This window comes from Cordyceps fumosorosea, assembly GCF_001636725.1.
Source record: "Cordyceps fumosorosea ARSEF 2679 chromosome Unknown scaffold_19, whole genome shotgun sequence".
NCBI classification, from domain to species: domain Eukaryota; kingdom Fungi; phylum Ascomycota; class Sordariomycetes; order Hypocreales; family Cordycipitaceae; genus Cordyceps; species Cordyceps fumosorosea.
In genome coordinates this window covers 285,221-309,499 of record NW_017387319.1, presented here as the reverse complement: position 1 = coordinate 309,499, position 24,279 = coordinate 285,221, and the positions used below count along the sequence as shown (strand labels likewise).

At 55.4% G+C, this 24,279-nt stretch overlaps 7 protein-coding genes across 7 annotated transcripts; 4 read left to right on the top strand and 3 right to left on the bottom strand.

Moving 5' to 3' along the window:
• Nucleotides 1–2,191: 2,191 nt before the first annotated feature.
• Nucleotides 2,192–2,734, top strand: ISF_06971 (Ser/Thr protein phosphatase; the record flags this gene model as incomplete). Its single annotated transcript, XM_018850575.1, has 1 exon — nucleotides 2,192–2,734. The coding sequence occupies one exon, from the start codon at nucleotides 2,192–2,194 to the stop codon at nucleotides 2,732–2,734; it is 543 nt and encodes a 180-aa protein (XP_018702220.1).
• Nucleotides 2,735–3,080: 346 nt separating this feature from the next.
• Nucleotides 3,081–4,460, bottom strand: ISF_06970 (Armadillo-type fold domain containing protein; the record flags this gene model as incomplete). The annotated part of the gene is made up of 1 exon (XM_018850574.1): nucleotides 3,081–4,460. One exon carries the CDS (start codon nucleotides 4,458–4,460, stop codon nucleotides 3,081–3,083), a length of 1,380 nt encoding a protein of 459 aa, XP_018702219.1.
• A 1,686-nt stretch (nucleotides 4,461–6,146) lies between these two features.
• Nucleotides 6,147–7,582, bottom strand: ISF_06969 (spermidine synthase; the record flags this gene model as incomplete). Its single annotated transcript, XM_018850573.1, has 4 exons — nucleotides 6,147–6,424; nucleotides 6,733–6,973; nucleotides 7,051–7,379; nucleotides 7,552–7,582. The coding sequence occupies 4 exons, from the start codon at nucleotides 7,580–7,582 to the stop codon at nucleotides 6,147–6,149; spliced, it is 879 nt and encodes a 292-aa protein (XP_018702218.1).
• Nucleotides 7,583–9,095: 1,513 nt separating this feature from the next.
• On the bottom strand, nucleotides 9,096–10,338 carry ISF_06968 (GLEYA adhesin domain protein; the record flags this gene model as incomplete). The annotated part of the gene is made up of 2 exons (XM_018850572.1): nucleotides 9,096–9,615; nucleotides 10,088–10,338. 2 exons carry the CDS (start codon nucleotides 10,336–10,338, stop codon nucleotides 9,096–9,098), a joined length of 771 nt encoding a protein of 256 aa, XP_018702217.1.
• A 1,627-nt stretch (nucleotides 10,339–11,965) lies between these two features.
• Nucleotides 11,966–12,689, top strand: ISF_06967 (hypothetical protein; the record flags this gene model as incomplete). Its single annotated transcript, XM_018850571.1, has 3 exons — nucleotides 11,966–12,005; nucleotides 12,126–12,265; nucleotides 12,315–12,689. The coding sequence occupies 3 exons, from the start codon at nucleotides 11,966–11,968 to the stop codon at nucleotides 12,687–12,689; spliced, it is 555 nt and encodes a 184-aa protein (XP_018702216.1).
• A 5,175-nt stretch (nucleotides 12,690–17,864) lies between these two features.
• ISF_06966 (guanine nucleotide-binding protein alpha-2 subunit) lies at nucleotides 17,865–19,432 on the top strand (the record flags this gene model as incomplete). The annotated part of the gene is made up of 5 exons (XM_018850570.1): nucleotides 17,865–17,979; nucleotides 18,225–18,409; nucleotides 18,550–18,707; nucleotides 18,768–19,026; nucleotides 19,088–19,432. 5 exons carry the CDS (start codon nucleotides 17,865–17,867, stop codon nucleotides 19,430–19,432), a joined length of 1,062 nt encoding a protein of 353 aa, XP_018702215.1.
• Nucleotides 19,433–20,994: 1,562 nt separating this feature from the next.
• Nucleotides 20,995–23,762, top strand: ISF_06965 (beta-glucosidase; the record flags this gene model as incomplete). Its single annotated transcript, XM_018850569.1, has 6 exons — nucleotides 20,995–21,122; nucleotides 21,176–21,454; nucleotides 21,517–21,739; nucleotides 21,812–21,915; nucleotides 21,979–22,275; nucleotides 22,349–23,762. The coding sequence occupies 6 exons, from the start codon at nucleotides 20,995–20,997 to the stop codon at nucleotides 23,760–23,762; spliced, it is 2,445 nt and encodes an 814-aa protein (XP_018702214.1).
• Between the last annotated feature and the right edge of the window lie 517 nt (nucleotides 23,763–24,279).

Below are 24,279 nucleotides of genomic sequence, written 5' to 3'. Positions count from 1 at the left end.
CCCGCCTCTTAAGTCACGGGTGATATGTTTCCACGTTGAAGAAATGCGGGAGCAATGATAGAAGATATTGTAGATTTCGAAAAGATGGAAAAGGTACTGCTGCCAGTGTATTCTTCTATCGCTTGAATTATATGTTACTATGCTAGGAAGTCGTGCTGGACATCCACCAGCGCCAGCCGGAGGAGCTTCGTGAGGTCAACATCTTTCGTAAGTTCCTCGGCCAGCGGCACATCCACCCCGAGCCTTTCAAAGATGTAGAAAAGCTCTGGGTATCTCTTGATGGCAAGCCCAACATAGTACAGGTTAAGACCATTGCTCTGCGATTGGATCTCCTCTCCGTACTTGCTTTCCAATGACCTCAATTCCACCGCGTCATGAACCTTGCTGCGAGTGGCGGCGGCCCGGAGCAACAGAGGAAATGGAGAGAGAAAATTACAGCTCCCCTGTCCAAGAGTTGCTCCGTGAACAATCTTGGTCGTCACTTGCAGAGAAGACGTGGAATATCGTGCTCCTGTGCTGTTTGCCCGACGATGAGTGTATGAAGGGACGCTGAGTTGGGGTAGAGGAATCACTGCCCTGGAAACTGTTCGGGGAAAATCTCGACCAAGATTGCCTTGCGTCCGTCCGGCCGATCTGACCACATGAAGGCAACATAGTCCTGGCGGGTTTGCGGCACGACCGCAAAGCCATGCTTGCCATGCAGCCAACCTGAGGGCTTGCTCCTTGGTCATCGACGCGAGGCAGTCAATATCCTTCGTGGCTCGGGCGCTCCCAAACATGATTACGGCATAGCCTCCGAATATCCAAACTCCACGCCATGCTCGCTGAGAGCGCGGGCAGGGCGATGGCTGCGTCGTTGAGCGCACTTGGCTCATGACTTCACATAAGCTGCAGAGAAGATTGTAGAGAGATGAAGTAAGGTAAGGAGGTTGAAAAAGCGATAGAAGAGGGAGTAGGGCGATGGGATAGGGAGATCATATATACTCCCGCCATTGCACAAAAGAAGGCCACCCAGCATGCCTGCAACAGCATTTCGGCATGCATAGGGGGCAGACGATTAGGTGCAGTGACACAGCTGAATTGTGCTACCTCCTGCTGCAATCCATAGGAATCCTGCGATGGATTTTACATGAGCTGCTTCGTGTTCGTCGCGTAGGAAGCAAGTCACCGTGTTACCCGAAATGGGGTCTATTCTGGAAGTCTTGCCGTCTACCTGCTGGAGAATCAAAGCAGGGCGGCAGGCTCGCAATCTCGCAGCCGTTCGCGGGCCCAGCCTTCATCCAGGTCCATGCCATCGACGAGCTCTCCAACGGCAATCATGGCAACATCGTCCCGCATCGCGAGGAACTTGGTGGGCAGGCCGGCCAGGAACGGGCCCAGGCGGAGAACCGTCATCGCCGCCAGCTCGTCGGCGGTGTAGTGGCTTTATCTCTTTGCTGAGGCCGCCATCATCGGCAGCTCCAAGGTCAAGGGTCATTTCTTTCAGCGGCTCCAGCCCATAGATGTTCGCGGTGAAGATGACGAGGGCCTGTTACATGCCTGATAGGAAGGTTGTCCTGAGGCGAGGAAAGCCACGCTTGTGTTTTAAACGTCCAAGGGATCTGGATCACAGGACTCGAAATTTTCCGAAAGACACAGCTTGGCAGCTGCTGATATTAAAAATCCTCCCGATACGCAAAGTTCCAGTTCCTATATCGTTTCGTCAACGCATGGGTTCAGGGGTATCAGGAGCGCGTGTCTACAGACATAAACAACGCGTGGAACCTTGTAAAAGTTGAGTGCCATTTCACCGACAATACACGCCAAGATGCCGCACTCCCCGAGAACAGGGCTGACTACCTCAATGGGCGTCATTGTAATTAGCAAGCCGCGAGGCAACAAGCCGAAATGTGATGCAGGTTGCAGGATAGCTCTCAACATCGTTGACCCGTTCCGTTGCGAGAGAGACCCATACAAGCCCCCCCAAGACTACTTGTTGCCGCAGGCAAACAGCTCCTTCCCTCCTCGGGCCTTGCCTCCTAGCTTTCCCAACTTCTTGTACTTCTCCGTGCAAAATTGCTTCTGCTTCTCGTGCAAAATTGCTTCTGCTTCTCGTGCAGAATTGCTTCTGGCTCTCTTACAGAATTGCTTCTTCACGTCCACTTCGTACAAAAGGTACCGAAATAAGCTGATTGTCGCACAGAAGACTACGATGACCCCGCATCTTTCACGGCTCCTGCACCGGTCCTGGTACAACCGTGTGCAGGTGCTCTCCGACCTGCACTTCGAGATCGGCCAGCAGTACGCCGCCTTCACACTTCCCGTCGCCGCGCCCTACCTGCTCCTCGCCGGCGACATCGGGCGGCTAGTCGACTACTCCGGCTACCTGAGCCTCCTCGCCGCGCAGGCCGCGCGCTTCGAGGCCGTGCTTGTCGTCCTCGGCAACCACGAGTTCTGCGGGATGAGCCACGCCAAACGGTCTCGGCGCCGCAGCACGAGGGCAGCCCGCTCTCGTCGGCCTTTGCGACCGAGCTGCTGGCCGAGGGGGGCGGCGCGCGCCGGGCGCCCGACGGTCAGGGCGTGGGTGTTTGGCCACACGCACCACTGCACCGACATGGTGTGCGCGGGCGTGCGCGTCATGGCCAACCAGCGCCGCTACGTCCTTCCCGGGATGTCGCTGGCCGCCGTCAAGGGCGCAAAGTGGAAGAAGAGAGCCCGCACCTTCGATCCTGCTAAAGTGGTCGTCGTCCGGTAAGCAAGCCACGTCTGATGCGCCATCTCCCAGCGCAAGAAGAAGGTTTTGGACAATCCACTCGTTATTTTCTAGTCTTGATGGGCTATTCTGTAGGCATTCTATCGTGAGGACCCCAAAGGGTGCAGAGAGGAGACAAGGTAAAGAAACGGGAACGAAAAGGAACGCGGCAGTTTTCCCAGCCATGACGCCTCGTGTATGTATAATCTAAAGGTAGATAAGACCAGCCCAAACAGTAAAGGATGTAATCAACGGAACCGAAAAAGGCAGCAACGCAAATAAGAATCAAAGGCCAAAGAGAAAAATGTTTCCATCGTCACGTCGTATCATCAGAGCAAGGGCATCAATCCTACTTCTTGCGAGCCCGCTTGGCATCCTCGGCCGAGTACTCCTGCGCAAAGTTGGCGTCCTCCAGGCACTCCGACACGACCGGGTTGATAAACATGTGCTTGTCGAGGCCGCCGCGGAAGAGCAGCTTCATGACGGTGACGCGAAAGTACAGCGACCAGGTGTCCACCTTGGCGGCCCTGTTCTGCAGGCGCAGCTTGTAGCGGTACCCGTACTCGGCGCGGCCGTCCTCGGTGCGCTGCCCGGGCGGGACGCGCTCGTCCTTCTCCGGCACGTACAGCGCGGTCGAGTAGTAGGGGCCGACGCCGCGCTCGAGCGCGGTGACGACGCTGACGAGGGCCTCGCGGAGCTCGCGGCGGGAGCGGCGCGAGGACGACTTGGCGCTGAGGCGGGCGAGCTCCGCGATGCGGCCGACGAGGCGCTGCGGGTCGTACTGCAGCTGGAAGGGCTTGCCGGTCTCGGCCTCGTGCGCGCGCGAGGACTCGTAGACGAGGGCGACGCACATGGCCGCGTGGGACTGCACCTCGACGTCGGAGCTGTCGAGCTGGTCGGTGAAGGCGTCGATGGCGGCGTCGGCGTAGTCGGCGTAGTCGTCGACGTGCGCGGCGACGAAGCCCCAGGCGAGCAGCGCCGCGGACACGATGGCGGCGTTGTCGTGCGCCTCGATGCTGTCGCCGTCGCTCTGGACAATGTCCACGAGGTACTCCATCGTCTCTAGCGCGGCCTCCTCCGCGCCGCCGCCGTACAGCACGCTCATGGCGAGGGCGTGCAGCGCCCACACGCGGCAGGCATCGTCGTCGTCGTCGAGCAGGATCTGCTTGAGGGCCCGCGCGGCGCCCTCGTAGACGTCCATCTCCTCGACGGTGCCGAGCGTGATGCAGTAGGCCTGCAGGCTGAGCAGGCGCTCGCGGGGCGAGTCGCCGCGGTTGGCGCCCTTGAGGAGCGCGTCGGTCAGCGCAGCGGCGGCGCCGTCAAGCCAGAGGTGCGTGTCCTCGGAGTAGCGAGTGCGCATGAAGCGGATGAAGGCGTCGAGGTACTGCTCGCGGAGTTCGGTGTTGTTGTGCTTGCGGTCCTGGATGGCCTGGATGAGGGCGTCCGTGTCGAGCGCGGGGCCGGTCGCGCCGTCATCTGCGGGCGTGTCAAGCGAGTCGGCCGAGTGGATGCTCGACATCATGTCGTCGAGTTCAAAGTCGCTGCCGTCTGAGTCGCTGTCGGACGCCGGACGACTGTGCGTGGTCGAGTGCGTGGGCGACGTCAGCAGAGAGGCCATCGGAGAGCTGGCTCCTTGCGGCGTTACGGCACCCGAGGCGCGCCCGGACTTGACGGCCTTGCGGGAGACGGTCTTGCTGCCCTTGAGGGCCTTGACTCGGGCGTGGTTCATGATGACGGTGATGGTTATGCGCGGGCGTGGCGAGAGGCAAGATGGTCTGGGGATTTTGCTCTTCTCTGCGCCTGCAACTTGGTGTGTTATGCAGGGGAGTGCAGAGATGCTTTATGAAGAAAGCTCGAGCGCGAAAGGCTAAAGTATGACGCCGCTGAGGCTCTATTTCCGTGTATCTTGTGCTGGTAGTGTGGGGTGCTTTAGCTATCTGTCCGAGATGAAGCGTGGCGAGAATATCGTAGGTGCACGGCACATGTGGAGGATTCTGGTTGGCGAGGATGGGAGGGCTGGGCGATGACAACGGACGCGCACCGTCGTTACAGGATATTCCGGTATGAAGAGGAAAGCAGGTAGTTAGGTTATGGAGGTGTGTGATTCCAGAGAAAGCAAGGGCAGGACAATGGCATGGGAGTTTAATGGGAAAATGGCGTGTGGCGTTGTGGGTAGGGCAGCTGGCCCATGACGTTGCCAGTGAGCGGCCAGGGTTTGGCGCTAAGGCCAGTGGCGGACGCGCCATTACAGCACATTTGTCAACTGATTTACAGCAGGTTGGACGGGCAGAGAGAGACACTACCTGGGTACTACTACTGTATGTATGTACCATCGTGTCGCCACCCGACCTGCGGCTTACATGCCTATAATTTGGGAACAAGAGAAGATAAAAGCTTTGGAAAATCGCATCTAGACATTTAGTCTGACCGCATTTTTAACCATGCTCTTCTGCCATACCTACCCCCGCCTCGACTCGTAGGTAGCCCGCCATCATCCAACTTGGCCAGCCGACCGACCGACGGATGCCAACACCCCACCAGCCCACCTCTCCATCCCGCTACCCGCCCGCTATCCCTCATCCCTCCCCTCCCCGTCATCCATTCCACTTCCCGACCGCTCAGCCTGTCGCTCTCCCATGTGCAGGGTCACTTGGCCCTGTTCATGTGCATCTCTTTCTTGCATCGGAGTTTGACACCGCATTAGCTGCTGCTCCCTTCCAAGCCTCCCCTGACTCCTTTGGGAAGCCAATAGTATGACCAAGCCAACAAGATACCCTAATACCCCGCGCGGGGAGGATGCCTCCCCGGCATGATGCGGATCATCATCAATTCTCAACCAAGTATGCCCCAACCCGCATTCTCCCGTCACAGCTAGTCATGCAGACCAAAGTTACGGTGTAGCTCCGACCGGTGAGCTGGCCAACCCACGCTCCAGGCACAGTGTCGCATTCTATGTATGTACCAAGTTAGGTATGACGCAGGCTAGTGCAAGCCACGGGTAAGGCAAGACAGCGATCAGCTTCATGTCGTGGCGAACAAGACGATGTGCGCATGCACGGAGCCCACATGACTACACCGCGCTTTGTATCCGTACGCTGGCGAAACCCGACCGAGGCTCAGGGCCCTGACGCTGAATCCAGCCAGCTTGCAGACTTGCCCCGATAAGATGGGATCAGGATTTGCCTCTAGAGACATTGATGCGTTCTTAAACGAGTCTCAGTTTTTTGATTTATTCACATGTGCGCTATATCGCAGCATTCAGCCAACACACAAGTGTGTAAACCGCAAGTGCGGTATATGTTTACTCATGTCTATTTATTCATAGACTAAAGGTTGAGATCATTCTGATGGTATATTGTGCATCACTTTTTTTTTTTTCGCCTTCATCAATCCCACTGCCGCAAGATACCTCCGTCTATTGCAGAGCCTTCTTGGCAAAGTTGGGCAGGACAAAGCTGGCCTTGTGAATCTCGGCGTTGTAGTAGCGGCACTTGGCCTCCTCCTCGGCGGGGGTCCAGGAGCGGACGGGCACCTTGACGTCGCGCGAGGCGTCCTTGCAGCAGACCATGAAGCCGATCTGGCCCGAGGGGTAGGTCGGGATGGTGGTGTAGGCGTACTCGACCACCGGGAAGATCTCCTTGCAGTCCTTCTTGAGCTGGGTGATGAGGGAGAGGTGGAGCCACTGGTTCTCGGCTGTGATGGGGCGAAGAAACGTTAGCGACAAGTCCAAAGGCAAAGCGATGAGAGTAGACAATCAGACACGGCAAGCTTCTTATAAAGCTAGAGCCCCTGCCGTGGCGGGACTACCGCGCGGCAATGGGTTGCCTGGAAAAGTCACAGCACTCGCTCGTGGGTGCGCGACTCTAGGAAGCAAGGGCGGCCAGAGCAGCCATTTACTGGGTAAGAAAGAGTCCTCGGAAGAGAACATTTCATCGCCAGTAGCCCCTGTCCGTCATCGAAGCGCGCACCTTGACTTCTCCATCGATAAAAATGAGACATACAACCTTGGGTAGTGATGACGCCGCCCTCGCGGAGGGCGTCGTGGAGGAGCTGGAAGTAGGGCTTCTGGAAGAGGCTCTCGGCGGGTCCCTCGGGGTCGGAGGAGTCGGTGATGATGACGTCGAAGCTGTTCTTGTAGTCGTTGAGGAACTTGAAGCCGTCGCCGATGTGGACGGTGCTCTTGGCGTGGGTGAGGCCGGTGGCCATCTCGGGCAGGAACTGCTTGGAGACGCGGGGGACAGCCTGTTCGGAATTGGTTGTCAGCGGTCGTCTCAAGGCAAGCGAGGTACAGTGAATATGTGTCGAAGGGGGTTACGAACCTCGTCAATGTCGCAGAGAATGGCCTCCTCAACGCAGTCGTGCTTGACAACCTCGCGGAGGACACCGCCGTCGCCGCCACCGATGACGAGCACCTTCTTGGGGTTCGGGTGCGAGTTCATGGCGAGGTGGGTGATCATCTCCTGATAGGAGAACTCGTCGCGCTCGGTGCACTGGATGACGTTGTCGAGGACGAGGACGTGGCCGTAGTCGGTCGACTTGAAGACGAGAACATCCTGGTACTTGGACTTTTCGTGGTGCAGCACCTTTTCGACCTTGAGGGTCATGGCCTGGCCGGGCCACATGTTGGAAATTTCGCGGAACCAGCCATCTGAAGTATGTTAGTAACAAATCGATTCAGTCGTCTGCAGGGTTCATTTTCCCGGCGTTGGGCGTTGATGGCCTGGTCATTGTTCAATGGCTGTTCTCGTCACCGCGAGGAGGGGTAGATATTGCGGGGTACAGCTGTTTTTTTGCGTCTCGACTGTACGCGGTAAACTTACCCTTGATGGTGGGGTGAGTAATCTCGGACATTTTGAATGTATGTATAGGGGCCGAAAAGGACCAATTCAAAGGCGAAGAGTAAATGAGAAGACGTGATGGTGAAGGAGGGGAAAATGAGAAGTGGTGCCCCCAAGCTCGAGCTGCAAAAGTTTTCCTCATGCAGGCAGTGTAGCTCGCGAAGACCCAATGACAGTTGGGTGGGCAATAAATCCTCAGTCAAAGGTGGATAGAGCCTAACTTAAAGCGGGACTAAAGACAGTAACTTGGAAAATGAAGAATATCATAGATACTTATACTTAAGCATATGTCTTATAGTATAACAAAAAGAATTGCAATTCCTTTTCACCAACTAGCCGGCACAACACAGGATGCCTGTCTAGTGTTGTTGCATATCGTCATGAGCGTTTCCCGCCGTACGTGACTGTTGTCCAATGCAATGGCGCGCTGTGATTGGTCCAAACTGGCCATCAGCCTGACGCTTAGCTCCGTCAGAAGATTTGTTTGGCCGCACCAAATGTAGCAAACGAGTCTTCCAGTGGCAGTTGACCAACAATTGAGCCAAAAGATGGACTACAACAAAAAAATAAAAAGTGCAAAAATAAAAACATACAACAGCCGGTGTTCGCTGGTCGTCACCGACCCACTACTAATCTGCCGATTAACCTTGTCTATGGGGGAGCAGACGGGACCCCGAATTCTCTGTTATCTATGGTCGTATGTGCTAGACTTGTCTCTAGCACTGCATATAACCTCTTAGTCAAGGAAGCCTGAGTAGCGTGTTGATAACCGGTTGGTACATCGCGAGACCTCTGGATTGACTAATTGGCTGCCCATTGATTGGGGCAAAGGGCAGAATTTAATTTAGTTCGAGATTGAGTGAAGTTTTGGGCCCCCTCTGCATCAGGTTGTGCAAACACTTCGGAATACCCTCATATCGTATTATTATTAATAATTGACCTGAATCAACAGCAAAAGCAATGCGAAGCGCTGTGGTACGGGAGCACCTTTGACACCTTAGGATTGCGTCACGGCCCCGACGTGTGCACGGCAAACGAACGACGGTCCTCTGGTCATCTACAGCGCAGAAACGACTCTAGGGCCACCTCATGCCGTCAACTTGTCTTCTGTGAACTGATACTTCTATTCTAACTAGCTACTAACTATCAAATCCAAGTACATGGAAATCCACCTCGATGTCTCCTTGGCTAACGTCCCTGAGATTGGCCTCCTTGCTCGTCCTCGAAAGTCAAAAGGGACTCGCCACCTCAATTGGCTTTCCCAGGAAGGCATTCAAAAACATGCAGTCGACTTCTTTATAATACGCTCTATCTGGTGGTCTTGAATCACCGAAGGGATCCTTGCCGTCCTTGATGCCCTCGTGCCAGCTCAACTCTACTCTACCTTTCATGTCAGCTCAGGTTCTTCTCATAAGAAAGCGTCTCTTCACGGGCCAAAAAAAGAAAAAATAACATACCAAGCTCAAGATATTGCTTGTTAGACAGCGATTAGTACACCTCGGTGACCTCGGGCAGCCCCCCAACAGCTATTGGCATCTCGTGAATAGTCCCTCGTCAATGGGTCGAAAAGCAGGAGCAACCACCTTGCCGTTTGGATCTGTTATGTCGATCTGCAAGACACAAGCCACCTGCGCGTTGATGTAAATGATCCGGATCGGCACTGGTCGCCCCACGTCCTCCTTTTTGATCTCGATCAACGGCCACGTCTGATCCATGTAGGTCGCGGACCAAACATCGGCGTAGTGGACTGAGAACCCCGACTTTGCCTTGTCACCAAACCACACCCACACCGCGTCGTCGGACCGCAGATATGCCGTGTAACGCCCTGCAGCGTGCGGTACGAAGCAGCCGGTATACTGGACCGCAATGTAGTCGTACGTGCTGCCATGGGGTGCCGGCGGCATCTGATCCATACCAATCGCGGGAGGGTAGCCGGCAATGTCCAAAGCACCCGTGACGCCCGTCTTGTTAGCCGTTGCTCCAGTCAGCGCCATCACAGGATCAACAACGTAGTCGCCACCCCATCGCGCATCATTACCAGCAGACCTGTGGATGGTGTGTCCAAGGCTAGAGGTAAAAGGTACGTCGTGGGCGTAGTTCGTGTATCCGTGAAAGTTTGGCGGGATGCGTCCGGGGCCGTTCCCCTTGCGAAAGAAGAACTCGTAGTCCAGTCCCGGAAGAGCCGGACAAACCCCGTTGGTACAGCTTCCATCCGGACAACGGACGTGCCCCAGCCGACAGCTACCGTTGCACTGTTGGTTGTCCGGGATGCACTGCCTCATCGGCTGGCACCACCAGCGGTTGCCTGGGCAGTCACAGCCTTCAGCAACGGGCATGCACGTGCCACCCGGACATGTCTGGTATTTAAGGTTACCAGGGTGGGAGAACGTCAAAGGCCCTGCAAAAGAGCTCTTCCTATCTCCCCACCGGAAAAAGTAGGCATCGTACTGCCCTGCACGCAGGCATTGGTTGAGGCCCGCATCAGCAACAAGGGTGTCCGGCAGGGTTGGGTGCGTACTTCCAGCCCAGGTGGTTCTTGTCGCCCCCATTGCCTGGGTCTGCGCCTTTGTTGAAAAGAGCGATCCAATTATCAGGCTTGGAGTTGCCGGTCGTGTACGTAAACTCGGGTGGTGCCGAGCCACTGACATAGGCCAGCGTGCCACCGGATTGTCTCGTTTCTAGGTTGCCGCGCAGGCCAGAAGGACCAACACGAGCTGGGCATATGCTCGCCAAAAGGAAGAGAGCCACCGCGACTCCGAGAGACCGCATTGTGTAGCGAATTGCAAAGTAGAAGAGATTTCAACAAGTTTGAAGTAGTCGGCATGTCAGGAGAACAGTTGAGAAGAAAGAAACAGACAAGACACTTCTTGACTATCGTGTAATAGTGATAGACGTTCTCGGAGAAAACCACCGGGTCTTCACACCATATTTTTACATTTTGGCCTCTTTGTAGGCGTCATAGCTCCATGTTGCTCATCACAACCTCGAGATGTGACATGGTAGGCGCGCCTAGTTCGGGCACAAGACGCACAACAACCATCGTATGGAAACGCTCACGAACAGACCTCACATACTTCGCCACCACTGCTGCAGTAAGACGTATCCAGCAGCTGGCTGTGAGGCTACCTTGCCGTAACCTACAGGGTAATATCTTTCATCGGTAGCTCCTACCTGCGCGAGGTTGACTGACAGAATTATGAGGTTCTCTGTATCAAATGTGCCGCAATGAGCCATAGGATACTTGCAATATAATATCGCGTGTCGTTCTTGTGTCTTGGCTGCAACACCTTACCACAGTCACGCACCGGCATGTCGCGTTTACTGTGTGCCTCGATTGGCTAGACAGCAGCTGAATTGGCTAGACAGTAGCTGAATTGGCCAGACAGCAGCTGAAGGGCTATTTACTTTTTTTTCTATCGAAAAACGACTACTTGCAAAATCTTAAAGGCAATTCCACCTAAGAGCCGAAGCTGCACTGCTGTGAGCCCCGTCTGATTTAAAACAAGTCAAGTAGCGCTATCAATACTGCTAAGTTGCGGCGTAGGAGCTGAAGTCGTTTGAGATTCTGACAAAGAGTGCATGTTCGCAGCGAGGCGGTTCCTTCAGTATGTAGTACTGCGTGTCGCGATTCACCCTACCCAATGAAATAAGTGTTGCGGCCCGAGACGGGGTACAACTAATAGGGACGATAAGAGTTGGGCATAACGTCACTCGAAGCTCGATTCTTCCTCACATATTCGCGGCTGAGACAGCAGCAATGTATGAACCACATTGGGTCACACCAGTAATAGTCTGTCTAAGTACCTAGCACAGGTGTCATAGTACAGTTACTTCATGGTCAGTTCTTCATCACGCTGTGCAATTCTCTGTACAAACGGACAAAGCAATCTAAAATACACGCAATGCGATCAACATTTGATGAGCGATGCATGAACTGGGCAACGCCAAGGCCGTGTTTCAATACTAGTCCTTCGCCAAGAATTCATCGTACACCAAACTTTTCCCACCATGTTCATATCATACCAGGAAAAGAACTTTAGCAAAGTGATAAAATGTCAATTATTTCCTTGTGTGGCGATGTTGAATGGTACTCTCAGCGGCAATCGGACTGTCGGTAGATGATGCTCTTCGGTGAAGGATGGACAGTGGCTGGCTGGAGTTGATGCTGTATGTTGCATCCGCAATGCACGTAGCATGACCTTGTTCCATCTCAGGCCGGCTCGAAAGGCGGCCGGCAGGTTATCTATCAGTTTTTGAGAGCGATATGGGCGATTGCTTCTTCCTCCCAGGCAGGTGTGTGCTCATGACTGCATAGACTTGACAGGACGTGCCAAGCAACTGCGGAGAAGCATGTCTTTCGCAGAACGGGTGACAAAGCGACTCGGCAGCACCTGTAATGAAGGAATTGTTTAAGGAGCGCCCGCTGCCAATTCTCCGTACATCCGCCAGCGCCAGTTGCTTCTCCCCAGCTAGCTTTCCCTCCTGTCCATACTACCTGCATTGCTTAGCACTGACACATTCTGATACTGTTGCGCATTGTCAAATAAGAGATGCAGCTCCCACTACTTGCTTCCGCCGTGTTGGCAGCAGCCGCCGCCAGCGAGCCGCCCTCTGCATCCGCAAGCTCGAATCTGATAGTGTCACCCACGTTCCCGTCCTGCTCCGGCTGTGGATCCAACAGCTGCGGCTATACGAAGTACTTCGTCTTGAACTGGGAGAGCCTGGGCATCTGCATCTGGGACTAGGGCAGCACCGTCCCCGGCCAGTTCAACAACAACGCCGTCGCGCCCATTGCCTTCACCCCACCCGGCGGCATCGCCACGTCCATCGACGTGCCCGCGCCGCGCAGGAGGGTCACCGTCTCCTTCTCGACGAGGTCATCGAGGAACGCCTCTGGGTGCGCGGCGTTCTACCCGAACCTGACCGTCAAGGTCAGCGGTGGCGTCGCGGACCACAGCTTCGAGATCAGCGAGAACACGATTGCGTGGACGCAGAAGAGCTTCACGTTCAAGCCCAAGACGGATGGCATATTTGTCATTGCCGTCACGACGTCCCCACAGGCAAGTATCGGGTGCGCGCCCACCATATACAACGTCCAAGCATACCAGGACAGGGAGTGAAATTGATGCTCTGTGTTGTGGGGGACGCGGGGAAAACGAATCCTTTGACAGCAACATGTCAAGGCGAATACAAGGGTTGGAGTTGAACTATCAACGGCATGGTAGCAGCGGCTTTCAACAAGTCGTGAGGGCGTGCAACGAACGCACTGTAGCGAGTGACGTCTTGATTATCGAGGCTGAATGTAGATAGGACCCAGATAGTGTCTCATGGGGTAGTGCAAACGATATGATGATAGTCTGCATGGTTGATTAGAGAGGGCGACGTACTAAGAAGGTAGACTGCGGCTGCCGACCGCTGAGCCAATCGGACGACGAGCCGCGAAGCGACAGAGGCGAGGCAAAACATGGAGACGCCGGCATTCCGCAGCTATTTCCACAATCATAGAGCTCATGTAAGCGGGCTGTGCACCTGCTTGCCGCACAGCCGAGCCCGGACATCAAACACCATGCTCGTTGGTGGTGCTCCGCGTCGATTGGAACACCATGATATCCAGGCAGATAGATGCAGCCTGCGTCTTGAAGTAGCGGGGTCGCTGTGCTTCTCTCATTTGAGAGATTCTATCCATCAATTTGCAGGGCGGCACTGGCTGATGAGCTCGGTATCTTGTAGATGAACCACCGCACCGTCAACGTGGCGATGGCTTTGCTCGCCGTAATTTGCCAGGGAAGGGCTACGTGCTCGGGTCAAACCTCGCGACTGGGCCACCAGCTCATTGGCCCGCCGGGACCAGCAGGCCGCGATGTGAGACTCAATGTCTCTGGTTGACAAGGGGGCAGGTCAACCAGGATAGAGACGGGAGCTAAGAGCGGCCAAGATCGGGACAGGGTGCGCTTGTCTTGCTTCTTTTGACTTACTATCATTTATAGCTTGAACCAAGATTGGATCCGTGCAGCCGCGGTGCAACTAATAATGCGCAAGCAATACTTTGTAAATGGCGCGTACAGCGCTGTGAGAACATGAAGGTAGTGTTTGGCCGGCAGGAAGGGCAAGGCAACCGATGACTGAGCGCCTCGTTATGTCGGCTATGTGGTTCGGAAACCCTGTGTCGCGGGACCGTCATGATGATCACCATGCAAGTACCGGCCGTGTTGGTATAGTTAGTATCCGATAGCCTTCGACTCTTCTCCGGCTCTCGTCTAGCGCTCATGTTAACTTCTCTGGCCAAGGGAAGCAACTCCTGAAGCTGATAAGACGGCCCTGTCATGGGGATATGGAAGCGCTAACGATGGCACCAAGGCCCAAGTTCATGTAAGCAGGTGACGATGATTTGGTAATGGCAATCCAGACGACCGCCGATGTGGCGGTTGACACGGCGTAATGAAATCAAACCCTTTGCCAATTGAAACATGGTCGGGTCAGCTGCAGGTTGCAAAATGCGCCTCAGAGGTAGCGGGATCCACGAAAAGCTGGCAGGTCTGTCGGATCTGGCAGGGTGCGTCCATGTTATGCAGTAGTTGCATGCAGCACAACGCAAAACTGCATACGAATAACTAGTAGACAACTAAGGCGGTGCACCTGTGTGCCTGAAATCCTGGGGAAGGTGGTTGATAGCCGAACACCCCCCAGCGGCCAGTGGTCTCCATATGCCGCGTATGTTAATAACCTCAAATATTATCCGGGGCCAGCCTCTATTACTTTGCTGGAGGATATTCGTAGTGCTCCGTGAAGCGTAACAATGCTAGGGGGCTGTATAAAGCGTCCGCATCAGGCTGCGGTCGAAACCAGCCACGGTTGAAGGCCCATAAGTAGCGAGACATGCCAGGACAGCGCCTCTTCAAATTCGCAGCTTCCTGAAATTGCAGCGTATCAGTAGGGCGCGTTTTTGGCTTGCATAATGACGCCCAAAATCCCCTGTCCTTGTAGCCATGCCATGTTGCCATGTTCCCCGGTCTGATCCACAGGCGCCACATCTTTGCCATGTTAGCGCCCACAGGAAGTCAGTGGAAGAGAGATGTCGCTGCTGCAGCCTGCATGTTTGGGGAAGAGAGAGAGCGGTCACCCTGTCGGCAACAAGGGGTTCTCTGGGAGCATGAGCTGCGGATGCATGTGGTATGGCAGAGGTGGCATGTGCGTGCCAGCATACATGAAAGCAAAGTCGTCGACCTTTCTGAGGACTAAGCCACCTCCCGGCGGTGCTGTTTGATGTGCATGCACATGGCCAAACAGAGAGACCAATGCCGGTAGATGCAAACGCAGGTACTGGGCTGAGTGATGGGATAGACCCTGGGAATTTCCACTCCTGTGCACGACGATCTGAGCTGCGAGGCTTATTATAGCAGGTTCGCGACGGCAAATGGCGCGTTGTTCAGGGGGTTGCCGATGTCATGATGGTGACCGGCAGGCGGCATCCTAGCTCTGCATGCACGTCTCATTCTGGGCATCCGGGGTTCAAGTTGCCATCGTAATCCTTGTCTGCGGGAGGCGGGACCTCTCATTGTGCCGGCCACGGAAAAGAGTACACAGCCAAGACAGTTTACCTTTTTATTAGCCATGGATGCAATGATGCGGTACTCTGCTGTTGGGGTTTAGCAGGAACGCCGTATAGAAGCTGGCGCCGGACTAGGGATGACATCTTCGCAGAGCACATGGTTGGTATAAGACGGGTGTTAATGTTGTTGACAGAATGGCTCAAGCCGAGGCTAGAGCCCACAGAAGGCAACCGATAGCCGAGGTGATGGTAATATTGAGGGTATGTCGCTTTGTGGCAATTCTCGAGGGAGCTGAATATGTTCTCAAGGTACCGTAGGCGCTGTTGTGTTTAGAACCGGTGCTGACTTGCATCTTCTCGAGACGACGAGGGGCGAGATGAGGGAGATGTGCCCAAATGTTGACGGACGATGGGTAGACATGTGGCAACTAATCGCACAAATGGTGCAAGGCGCGAACTTCAACCGCTCGCAGAGCTAACTCTCGTTTCTCATGTCGATGATAATGCCAGTGAACTTTGTTGGGCGGCGAAGCCAAGAACGTGTGAACAAATGATGTACGTGAGAACCAATTGGTGGAGATGCCGTGTGGTCTAGCGATAGGAAACGAGATCGCAAATCGGAGGGCAAAGGCAAGGTGGGCATAACTAGACGGAGAGCAGTCGGTTGGTTGGTAGTCTGCAAATGAGCTAAATCGAGAGACTTGAGAGGTTCGAGCTCAAAATCCTTATTATTAGTACCTGCAATTAGTGTGAAGTGGAGTGGGCGGTGCAGATGCGGAGCAAAGGCCGTTTGAGGCTTGAGGAGCAGGGTTGGTGAGAAAGGGCAGAAGAGAGGTGGAAGTAAAAGGGACAAGGACAGCCTCACCGAGCTAAGAGCTGTCCTGCTTCAGACGACTCTTGCTTGCAGATGCCCGACTGCTGGGAATCTGCAGCTGTCTCGCCGATGCTGTGCGTTGTCAGCAAGGTGAGGCGTTGAGGCAATGTGGCGATGTGGCGATGTGGGCTGTTCATCGAGCACCAGCACGGCAGGCCAGGAAAGAATCGACGCCATGGGGCGGCATCGTACGGGCGTTGAACACAGACCCCTTGCCAAGATTGCCTGCGTGCGCTGCTTTCAACATGTCGTCCCGTCTTGAAGCCTGAGAGCTTGGTGTTAGCGGCCGGGAGGACGAATTAGCAACGCGGGAGCAGGTTTTATGTAGAGGTGCCTGGGCGGTTGGTGCCGACGCATTGACTCGGGGCGACTGTATTTTGAGTTGGGGGCTGCATGCAGGATCTATTTCGTGTAATATCAGGAATAGGTGGTAGTGATGCCGATGATGAATGCGTCATGTGGTATGTTTCAAAGGCTACAGCTGCGAAGACGGATGGATTGCTTGATACTGGGAGGTAGAGGCAGCTCTGCCTCAGTCAGGTACAATCAACCACCCTCAGGCACCTACCAAGGTGTCTTCTTGAGTCTCAAAAGCCCCTGGCCCGCGATTTGCTGTCGTCTCCTACTACCATGTCCCCGGCTATAACATTCTCAACTGGCCCCCCCCCCCCCCCAAAAAAAACGACAGAAGGATATTAACCTCTGTTTTTTGGTGGAGTGTTTAAACTATGTACATAGCTTGATTGCGTCGGAGCACTAGTTACTACATAGTGCAGTACTAACCGAATACATACCGTGACGTGACATGTTGCTGCATTTCCGTCTGGCTAGCTGTCATTAGAAAAAGCACGCAAACTACAACGTCTAATCAAACTACTTCTTGATTAGCCAATTTCACCTATATTCGCGTCGTCTTTACTGTATATCTTACACTCCGTACCAAGCAATGCTACTTTGCGTCGTCGAGAGCCCCCGCTCTTTTCCCACCTCACGATTTCCCACGCTAGACGGAAACAGAACTTGTCCGGCAGCTAGGTCTTTTTAGTTACCTGCCTGACGAGTGCAGAGACAGAAGTCATCCAAGTACCTTTTTAGCTTCTGGGAATTGCCTGACATTTGCTGACCCTTGTTCGGCGGCCCCTCTAGGTTACTCTACTCTCTACCTACCTACCTACCTACCTACCTACCTACCTACCTACTCTGGCTCGGTCTGTCTGCACCTGGCTCTCTTTTCTTTCCCTTTTCCTTCTTCCTCTGTCCCTGAATCTTCTCCGAGTTCCGCTTTGGCTCTTCTTCATCTCTTGGCTTAGTGTGCTCGAGGCAGGTCCTGTTGTCGTCGTCCATTCATTCATTCAATTTTGACTGCCCCAGAAGCAGACACGATAAAGCCTAAGACACGGCGCGCGCCACGCTCACCGTTCACCTCGCTGTCAACCACCCTGCCAGCCCTTCCTCCCTTGCTCTCTTCAGGGTCTCGTCTCTGCTGCTACCCATTGCCTTCAGGCACCACAAGTAGCTTCTTTTTTCTTCCTCGAGCTCCTTAACTCTTCATCTCGATATCCTCATCGTCAATCGCCGCGCAATCTTGGCCACACCTCCCGCAACCGTCACGGCCACTACGTCTGCTCCATATAAGCTCAGCCTCGTCGCACCTTCGTTCGATTCCGTCCTTGTCTCTCTCAACCGCCGCTTGCCCCTCGTCCTCGTCTTGATCCTCGTCCTCTCACTCGTCCTCGGACCCCGCTAGCCTCAAGCTCACCCAATCTCGCCCGCCCATCCGCGAAACTGGCGTCCCCTTCGAATCCCGCCGGTAGATCCTGTAGCCGCCTCGGCTGTGGACGAGTCTCCTTTTCTTCTCTGAGCTTCTCCAGCATGTGTTTTGGCAGTCGCAAAAGCGACAGCGGCGAGGCTCGCTCCCGCGAGCTCGACCGTATGCTCCGGCAGGATGAGCGCCGCATGGCTAAGGAGGTCAAGCTCCTGCTTCTCGGTGAGTGCACTGCCTGCGGGCGAAGCAGAAGCTCGCCCATCCCCTCTTCCACCTCTTTTCCCTTTCCTCCCATGCTTCCCTTCTTCATCGCCTCCAGCCCACGTCGCACAACGGCTCAGCCATGCGGTCGCACACAGCTCACCCATGTGGAGTCCCAATCTGGTCCTCTGTTCTCGCAAATCCTTGCCAGCTTCAAACCCCCCTTCCGACTGGCTGGCAGAGACTAATCTCTGTGTAACCCGCAGGCGCCGGAGAGTCGGGCAAATCGACCATTCTGAAACAGATGAAGCTCATCTACTCGCAAGGCTTCAGCAAAAGCGAGCGACTCGATTGGAAACCGGTCGTATTTAGCAACATCGTACAGTCCTTCCGCACCATCCACGAGGCAATGTCGGAGCTCAACTACGAATTTGACAACCCCGATAACGAGGTAAGCTTCGCTGCCAGCTCCTATACAGGTTACCATCTACTGCATGGCGCATTATGCTGCAATACCTCAGCTTGCGCGCAAAACCGCCAATCACATGCGCCTGTTGCTGCAGTCATGCACACAGCTAACAATGCCTGCAGAAGTATATGGCTTGCATTCTTGTCGAACACGAGATCAGCCCCGAAGAGACGCCACCACAAGAATACCTCGAACCAATCAAGATCCTGTGGCAGGACAGCGGCGTGAAGAAAGCTATTGCCAAGGGCAATGAGTATGCGCTCCATGATAATCTTGCATAGTGAGTAAAGCTCTTCATGCGAACGCCTTGCTACCGCGGGCAAACACTAATCGCAAACAGCTTTGTCGAAGACATAGATCGTATCTGGGCCGAGGGCTACGTCCCCAACGATCAAGATCTCCTCCGCTCGCGACTACGAACCACGGGTATCACAGAAACCATATTCGACCTCGGGCAACTAACATACCGCATGTTTGACGTCGGTGGTCAACGATCCGAGCGGAAGAAGTGGATACACTGCTTTGAAAACGTCAACTGCCTACTATTCCTCGTCGCCATTAGCGGTTATGACCAGTGCCTGGTGGAGGACAAAGACGGGGTATGTAACGCAGCTTGCCACCTGCGGATAGGTTTACGGATAGGCTAACATGTGACTTCAGAACCAAATGAACGAGGCGCTCATGCTTTGGGAATCGATAGCCAACTCGCACTGGTTCACGCGGTCGTCCATGATTCTCTTCCTCAACAAGATGGACCTCTTCCGTGAGAAGCTACCGCGCAGCCCCATCAGCAAGTACGGCTTCACCGACTACCACGGTCCAACGGACGACTACAAGGCTGCCAGCAAATATTTTCTCGACAAGTTCAAGGCTTTGAGTCGCAACCCGGAAAAGGAAATATACGGTCATTTCACCAACGCCACCGACACAAACCTGCTCAAGATCACCATGGGCTCGGTGCAAGATATGATAATACAACGCAACCTAAAGCAGTTAATACTATAAGGCTGGATAAGCGGGGTCGCGGCTGTTGTTGGCAAAATTTTGTCGCAACTGCCTCTCTTTCTTTCATTTTGCCTGGTCCGATGTCGGCTGTAGCTGATTGGTGCTTGAAGCGTTGTGTTCTCTTGGATGACTATCATGTATGATTACGGTATTCTCACGGCCTTGCATACTACGTCCTTGTTGACGATCCTTTTTCTTTTCAAAAATTGTCCTTCATTTTTGTTTTTTGTGTTTTGTTTTTGTTTTGTTTTTGACAGGACAGGTGCTGTTCTTGCTGCTACACCGCGATATCAAATTGATAGGTGGGAGTAAGGCTAAATCTGCCTGCGCAACGCCGCGCAGACAGATGTCAAATGAAATGATCGTTCATTTGTGGTGATACCCGGGTACGGATGCATTGCATCCACTTGTTTTTTTTTTTTTTTTTGCCTTGTTTATGAGAGCAAATGTGGGCTGGGCGACACGTTGCTGTGTCCTTTGATTGCCGGAGCAATAATCGGCCTTGCATGTGGTTCTCTGTTGTTTGAATGGTGGCTTCATGTGTTTATCCGATCGGCCTTGTCATCTAGGGGCCTTGAAATTTTGTGTTTTCATCAACCATTTCCGCCATCCCAATCATTTTTGGTGTACAGGGTCTCTTGCTGCCATGATACAGGCAGATGAGCAGCGGGAGAGGTGTTCTTTTTCTTTCTCCTTAGTATTACTGGTAGACTTGATTCCAGGGAAATTCGACCAAAATTACTTGGGCTTCTGTGCCAGACCGGGAACTGGGAACGGATGTAAGGCTCGGCATGTGACAGTCACAAGCCACGCGAGATCGACGAGCAAAGTTCCCCGCAAAATTGGATAAGTGGCTTTCTCAATAATTATAGAAAGAAGGCTGTGCGAATCGTTGATGGCTTTCTCCATAGCATCTGCCGAGCGGACCGGAAGGGTTGAAGAGCCAGCGGCACTTTAGGAGGACCCAGTACAGAACTAGGTAGGGGAGAGCAGGCACGGCAGAAAACAAAGATGTCGCAAACAATCTGCCAGTTGCAGATCTGAGATAGAGACTGGGTATTAATGAAGGGAAAACGGAAAGTGATTGGCGGGCTGGAATTTAAAGTTTTGACGTTTTGAGCCAGCGATGGCACCGATGACGATGAGTCTAGGTGGACGGACCCAACAGCACAGTCGTTTGTGTAGGTACATAGATGTCCCAATACGGGTTTAGTTTCTAGCAATAAATACTTCACTCTGTATCATTATCATTATGTATATATTGCTTTGTTGAATTATCTTCGTCTTAGTCAAGTATAGGTCTTTTTGCAGCAACCTGGTCTGCTTCCCCGCATCAAGCTTGCATCGGAGCGGAGCTTCCATGCAGGGAGGGGCCGGGACGGAGCTTACCCCAGGAAAACAAAAGAGCTAACTTTACAGCTTGCTGACTCCCGTTTGCATTCCTCGCTTCCTTCGAGCCGCCGCATCCTTCCTCGCTTGTGCTGGTTCCCTTCGACAAACATCCGCCAAGGGCACCCGGCATTCTAATCGTCCTCGGCAGAATAAAGAAAGGACAGTGAGCAATGGTTGCTGGCAGCGCGCTCTGGGCGGCCACTGCCGGCTTGGCCATCGCCGCCGCCGCGTCGGGCGATGCCATTGTCAACGACGCGCATTTCTACGGCCAATCTCCGCCAGTCTATCCGTCGCGCAAGTGTCTCCGCCTTTCATCATGCCCATCAGACGAACATGAATCCCTTAACAAAGTCGCCTCCGTGGGCTAATTCTTGTCACAGCAAATATGACCGCCACTGGCGGTGCGTGGGCAGACGCCCACGCCAAGGCCCGCGATCTCGTGTCTCGGATGACGCTCGCCGAAAAGGTCAGCCTCACCGGGGGCGCCCCCGTCAACAACGGCTGCTCTGGCAACGTCGCCGCCATCCCGCGCCTCGGCTTCCCGGGCATGTGCCTGAGCGACGCCGGCCAGGGCCTGCGCGCCACCGACTTTGTGAGCTCCTTTCCGAGCGGCATCCACGTCGGTGCGAGGTGAACGCCCACTGTCCTCCTCCTTTCTCTCACCCAGATTCCTAACTCATCCCACCAACCAGCTGGAACAAAGACTTGGCGGCGCGCAGAGGTGCTGCCATGGCCGACGAGTTCAAGAAGAAGGGCGTCAACGTGCTGCTCGGGCCGGTGGTCGGGCCGGCGTGGCGCGTGGCGCTGGGCGGCCGCAACTGGGAGGGCTTCGCGGCCGATCCGTACCTGTCCGGCTCGCTGGCGGCGCAGAGCGTCGTCGGCATCCAGGGCCAGGGCGTCATCACCAGCGTAAAGGTTTGTTATCCCATTTACTCGTAAATGTGCACACAGCTCGAGCGTCAATTCCTGACTAGTTTAATCTCGTAGCACTATATTGGAAACGAGCAGGAAACCAATAGGAACCCCAGCGGAGATGTCCAGGCCGTCTCATCCAACATTGACGACAGGACGATGCACGAGATGTACCTGTGGTATGCTGCGGCCCGACAACTCTGTTCTTACTTGCGAGTCAATGCTCACTAATCTTGCACCAGGCCCTTCCAAGATGCTGTACATGCTGGCTCTGGCAACATCATGTGCTCCTACCAGCGCATCAACAACTCGTACGGCTGCGCCAACAGCAAGACCCTTAACGGCCTGCTCAAAACGGAGCTCGGCTTCCAGGGCTTCGTCGTCTCCGACTGGGGCGCCCAGCACACTGGCTACGCCGGTGCCCTGGCCGGGATGGACATGGCCATGCCCGACCCGGGCTCCTTTTGGGGCGACAAGCTCGTCGAGTCTGTCAAGAACGGCTCCGTTCCCGAGTCGAGAATCGACGACATGGCCACCAGGTAAGACACACATCCTCGCCTCCCCAAACTCTCTCTCTTCCCCCCTACTCTCACAGCTAACCTTCCCGCCTAGAATCCTCACCCCTTGGTACCAGTTCAACCAGGACAAGGACTTCCCCAACCCGGGCTCCGGCATGCCCAAGGATATCACCAAGCCGCACGTCATCGTCGACGCCCGCGACCCTGCCGCTTCGTCCGTGCTCTTCGACGGCGCCATCGAAGGCCACGTCCTCGTCAAGAACACCAATTCCACGCTCCCGCTGCTACGACCCCGCCTCCTCTCCGTCTTCGGCTACTCCGCCAAGACGCCCGACCTGTTCGCCCCCGGCGGCGGCGTCCTGCAGACCTACCAGTGGCAGCTCGGCGCCGAGACCATCGACCCCGGCGCCGCCTTCTCCGCCGCCGCCCTCGGCGACCCCAGCGGCGCCGGCACCAACGCACCCTCCATCGGCATCAACGGCACGCTCTTCTCCGGCTGCGGCTCCGGCGCCACCACCCCCGCGCTCGCCATCTCCCCCCTCGACGCCCTCACCGCGCGCGCCCACCGCGACGGCACCGCGCTCCTCATCGACCTCGCCTCCCCGCGGCCCGTCGCCCACCCGGCCTCGGACGCGTGTCTCGTCTTCGGCAACGCCTTTGCCTGCGAGGCCTACGACCGCCCCGGCTTGCAGGACGCGCACACCGACGCGCTCGTCAACGCCGTCGCCGACTCGTGCGCGCGCACCGTCGTCGTGCTGCACAACGCCGGCCCGCGCCTCCTCGAGGGCTTCGTCGACCACCCCAACGTCACCGCCGTCCTCCTCGCGCACCTCCCCGGGCAGGCGTCCGGCCCCGCGCTCGCCGCTTTGCTCTACGGCGACGCCGCGCCCTCCGGCAAGCTACCGTACACGCTCGCCAAGAACGGGGGCGACTACCCTGCGCTCCGGCCCAGCGCGCCCGACGAGCGCCTCCGCAACTTCCCGCAGTCCAACTTCTCCGAGGGCGTGCTTACCGACTACCGCCACTTTGACCGGGCCAACATCACCCCGCGCTTCGAGTTCGGCTTCGGCCTGAGCTACGCCACCTTTGCCGTGTCCGGCCTGACCGTGCAGCGCGTCGCCGTCCGAGGCAGCGCCACCGCGCCGCTGGACGAGTTCCCCTCGGGGGCCGTCATCCCCGGCGGGCACGCCGATCTCTGGGACAACGTGGCGCTGGCGACGGCCGAGGTGCGCAACACGGGCGGCGAGCGCGCCGGCGCCGAGGTGGTGCAGCTGTACGTGGGCATCCCCGACGACGACGACGGCACGCCGGCGCGGCAGCTGCGCGGGTACGAAAAAATGAGCCTGCAACCGGGCGAGGTGGCTACGGTGACGTTTGCGCTGTCGAGGCGCGACCTCAGCGTCTGGGATGTCGGGGCGCAGCGGTGGCGGCTGCGGCGCGGGACGTATAGGATCGAGGTCGGCACGAGCAGCAGGGACCTGCCGCTGCAGGCGTCGTTGGAGATTTAGTTGTTTGAGTTGATTGGGAGCCATGAAGGGTATTCTCTTATGTGAAACATCATGGTACATGATGATTCTTATTTCTGGGTCGATTTGCAAGCACATGTCCTCAACAACCCCCGTGTGCAAGTTGCCTCTTGCAGGACATGGAGAACCACCAGCGATGCCTGGCAGGGACAAGTTCTCCAGCTATCAATAGCTGCAGTCAAGCAAGTTCTCTATACGCTTCTTCGCGTGCTATCTGTACCGTGCATACCCTGTTTATCTGGTTGATTCCGATTCCGTGGCGGGCAAAAGCATGGCTAGGTGAGGGCGTTGATAACCTACCCGGGAGGCGCGATGTGCCTCACACCGTTCGCCGACGACGAGTCAGCCTCGATACCCTAGGGTCGATTATTAAATGCAATGGGGGCGCGATAAAAAGCCCTCGATGACTCAATCCCAACATCTGCCATTATTTGACATCCCCTTCTGCGTGGAAGAATTTCAAGTTCACCGAGTCCAGTACACACAGTCTCTAACCAGC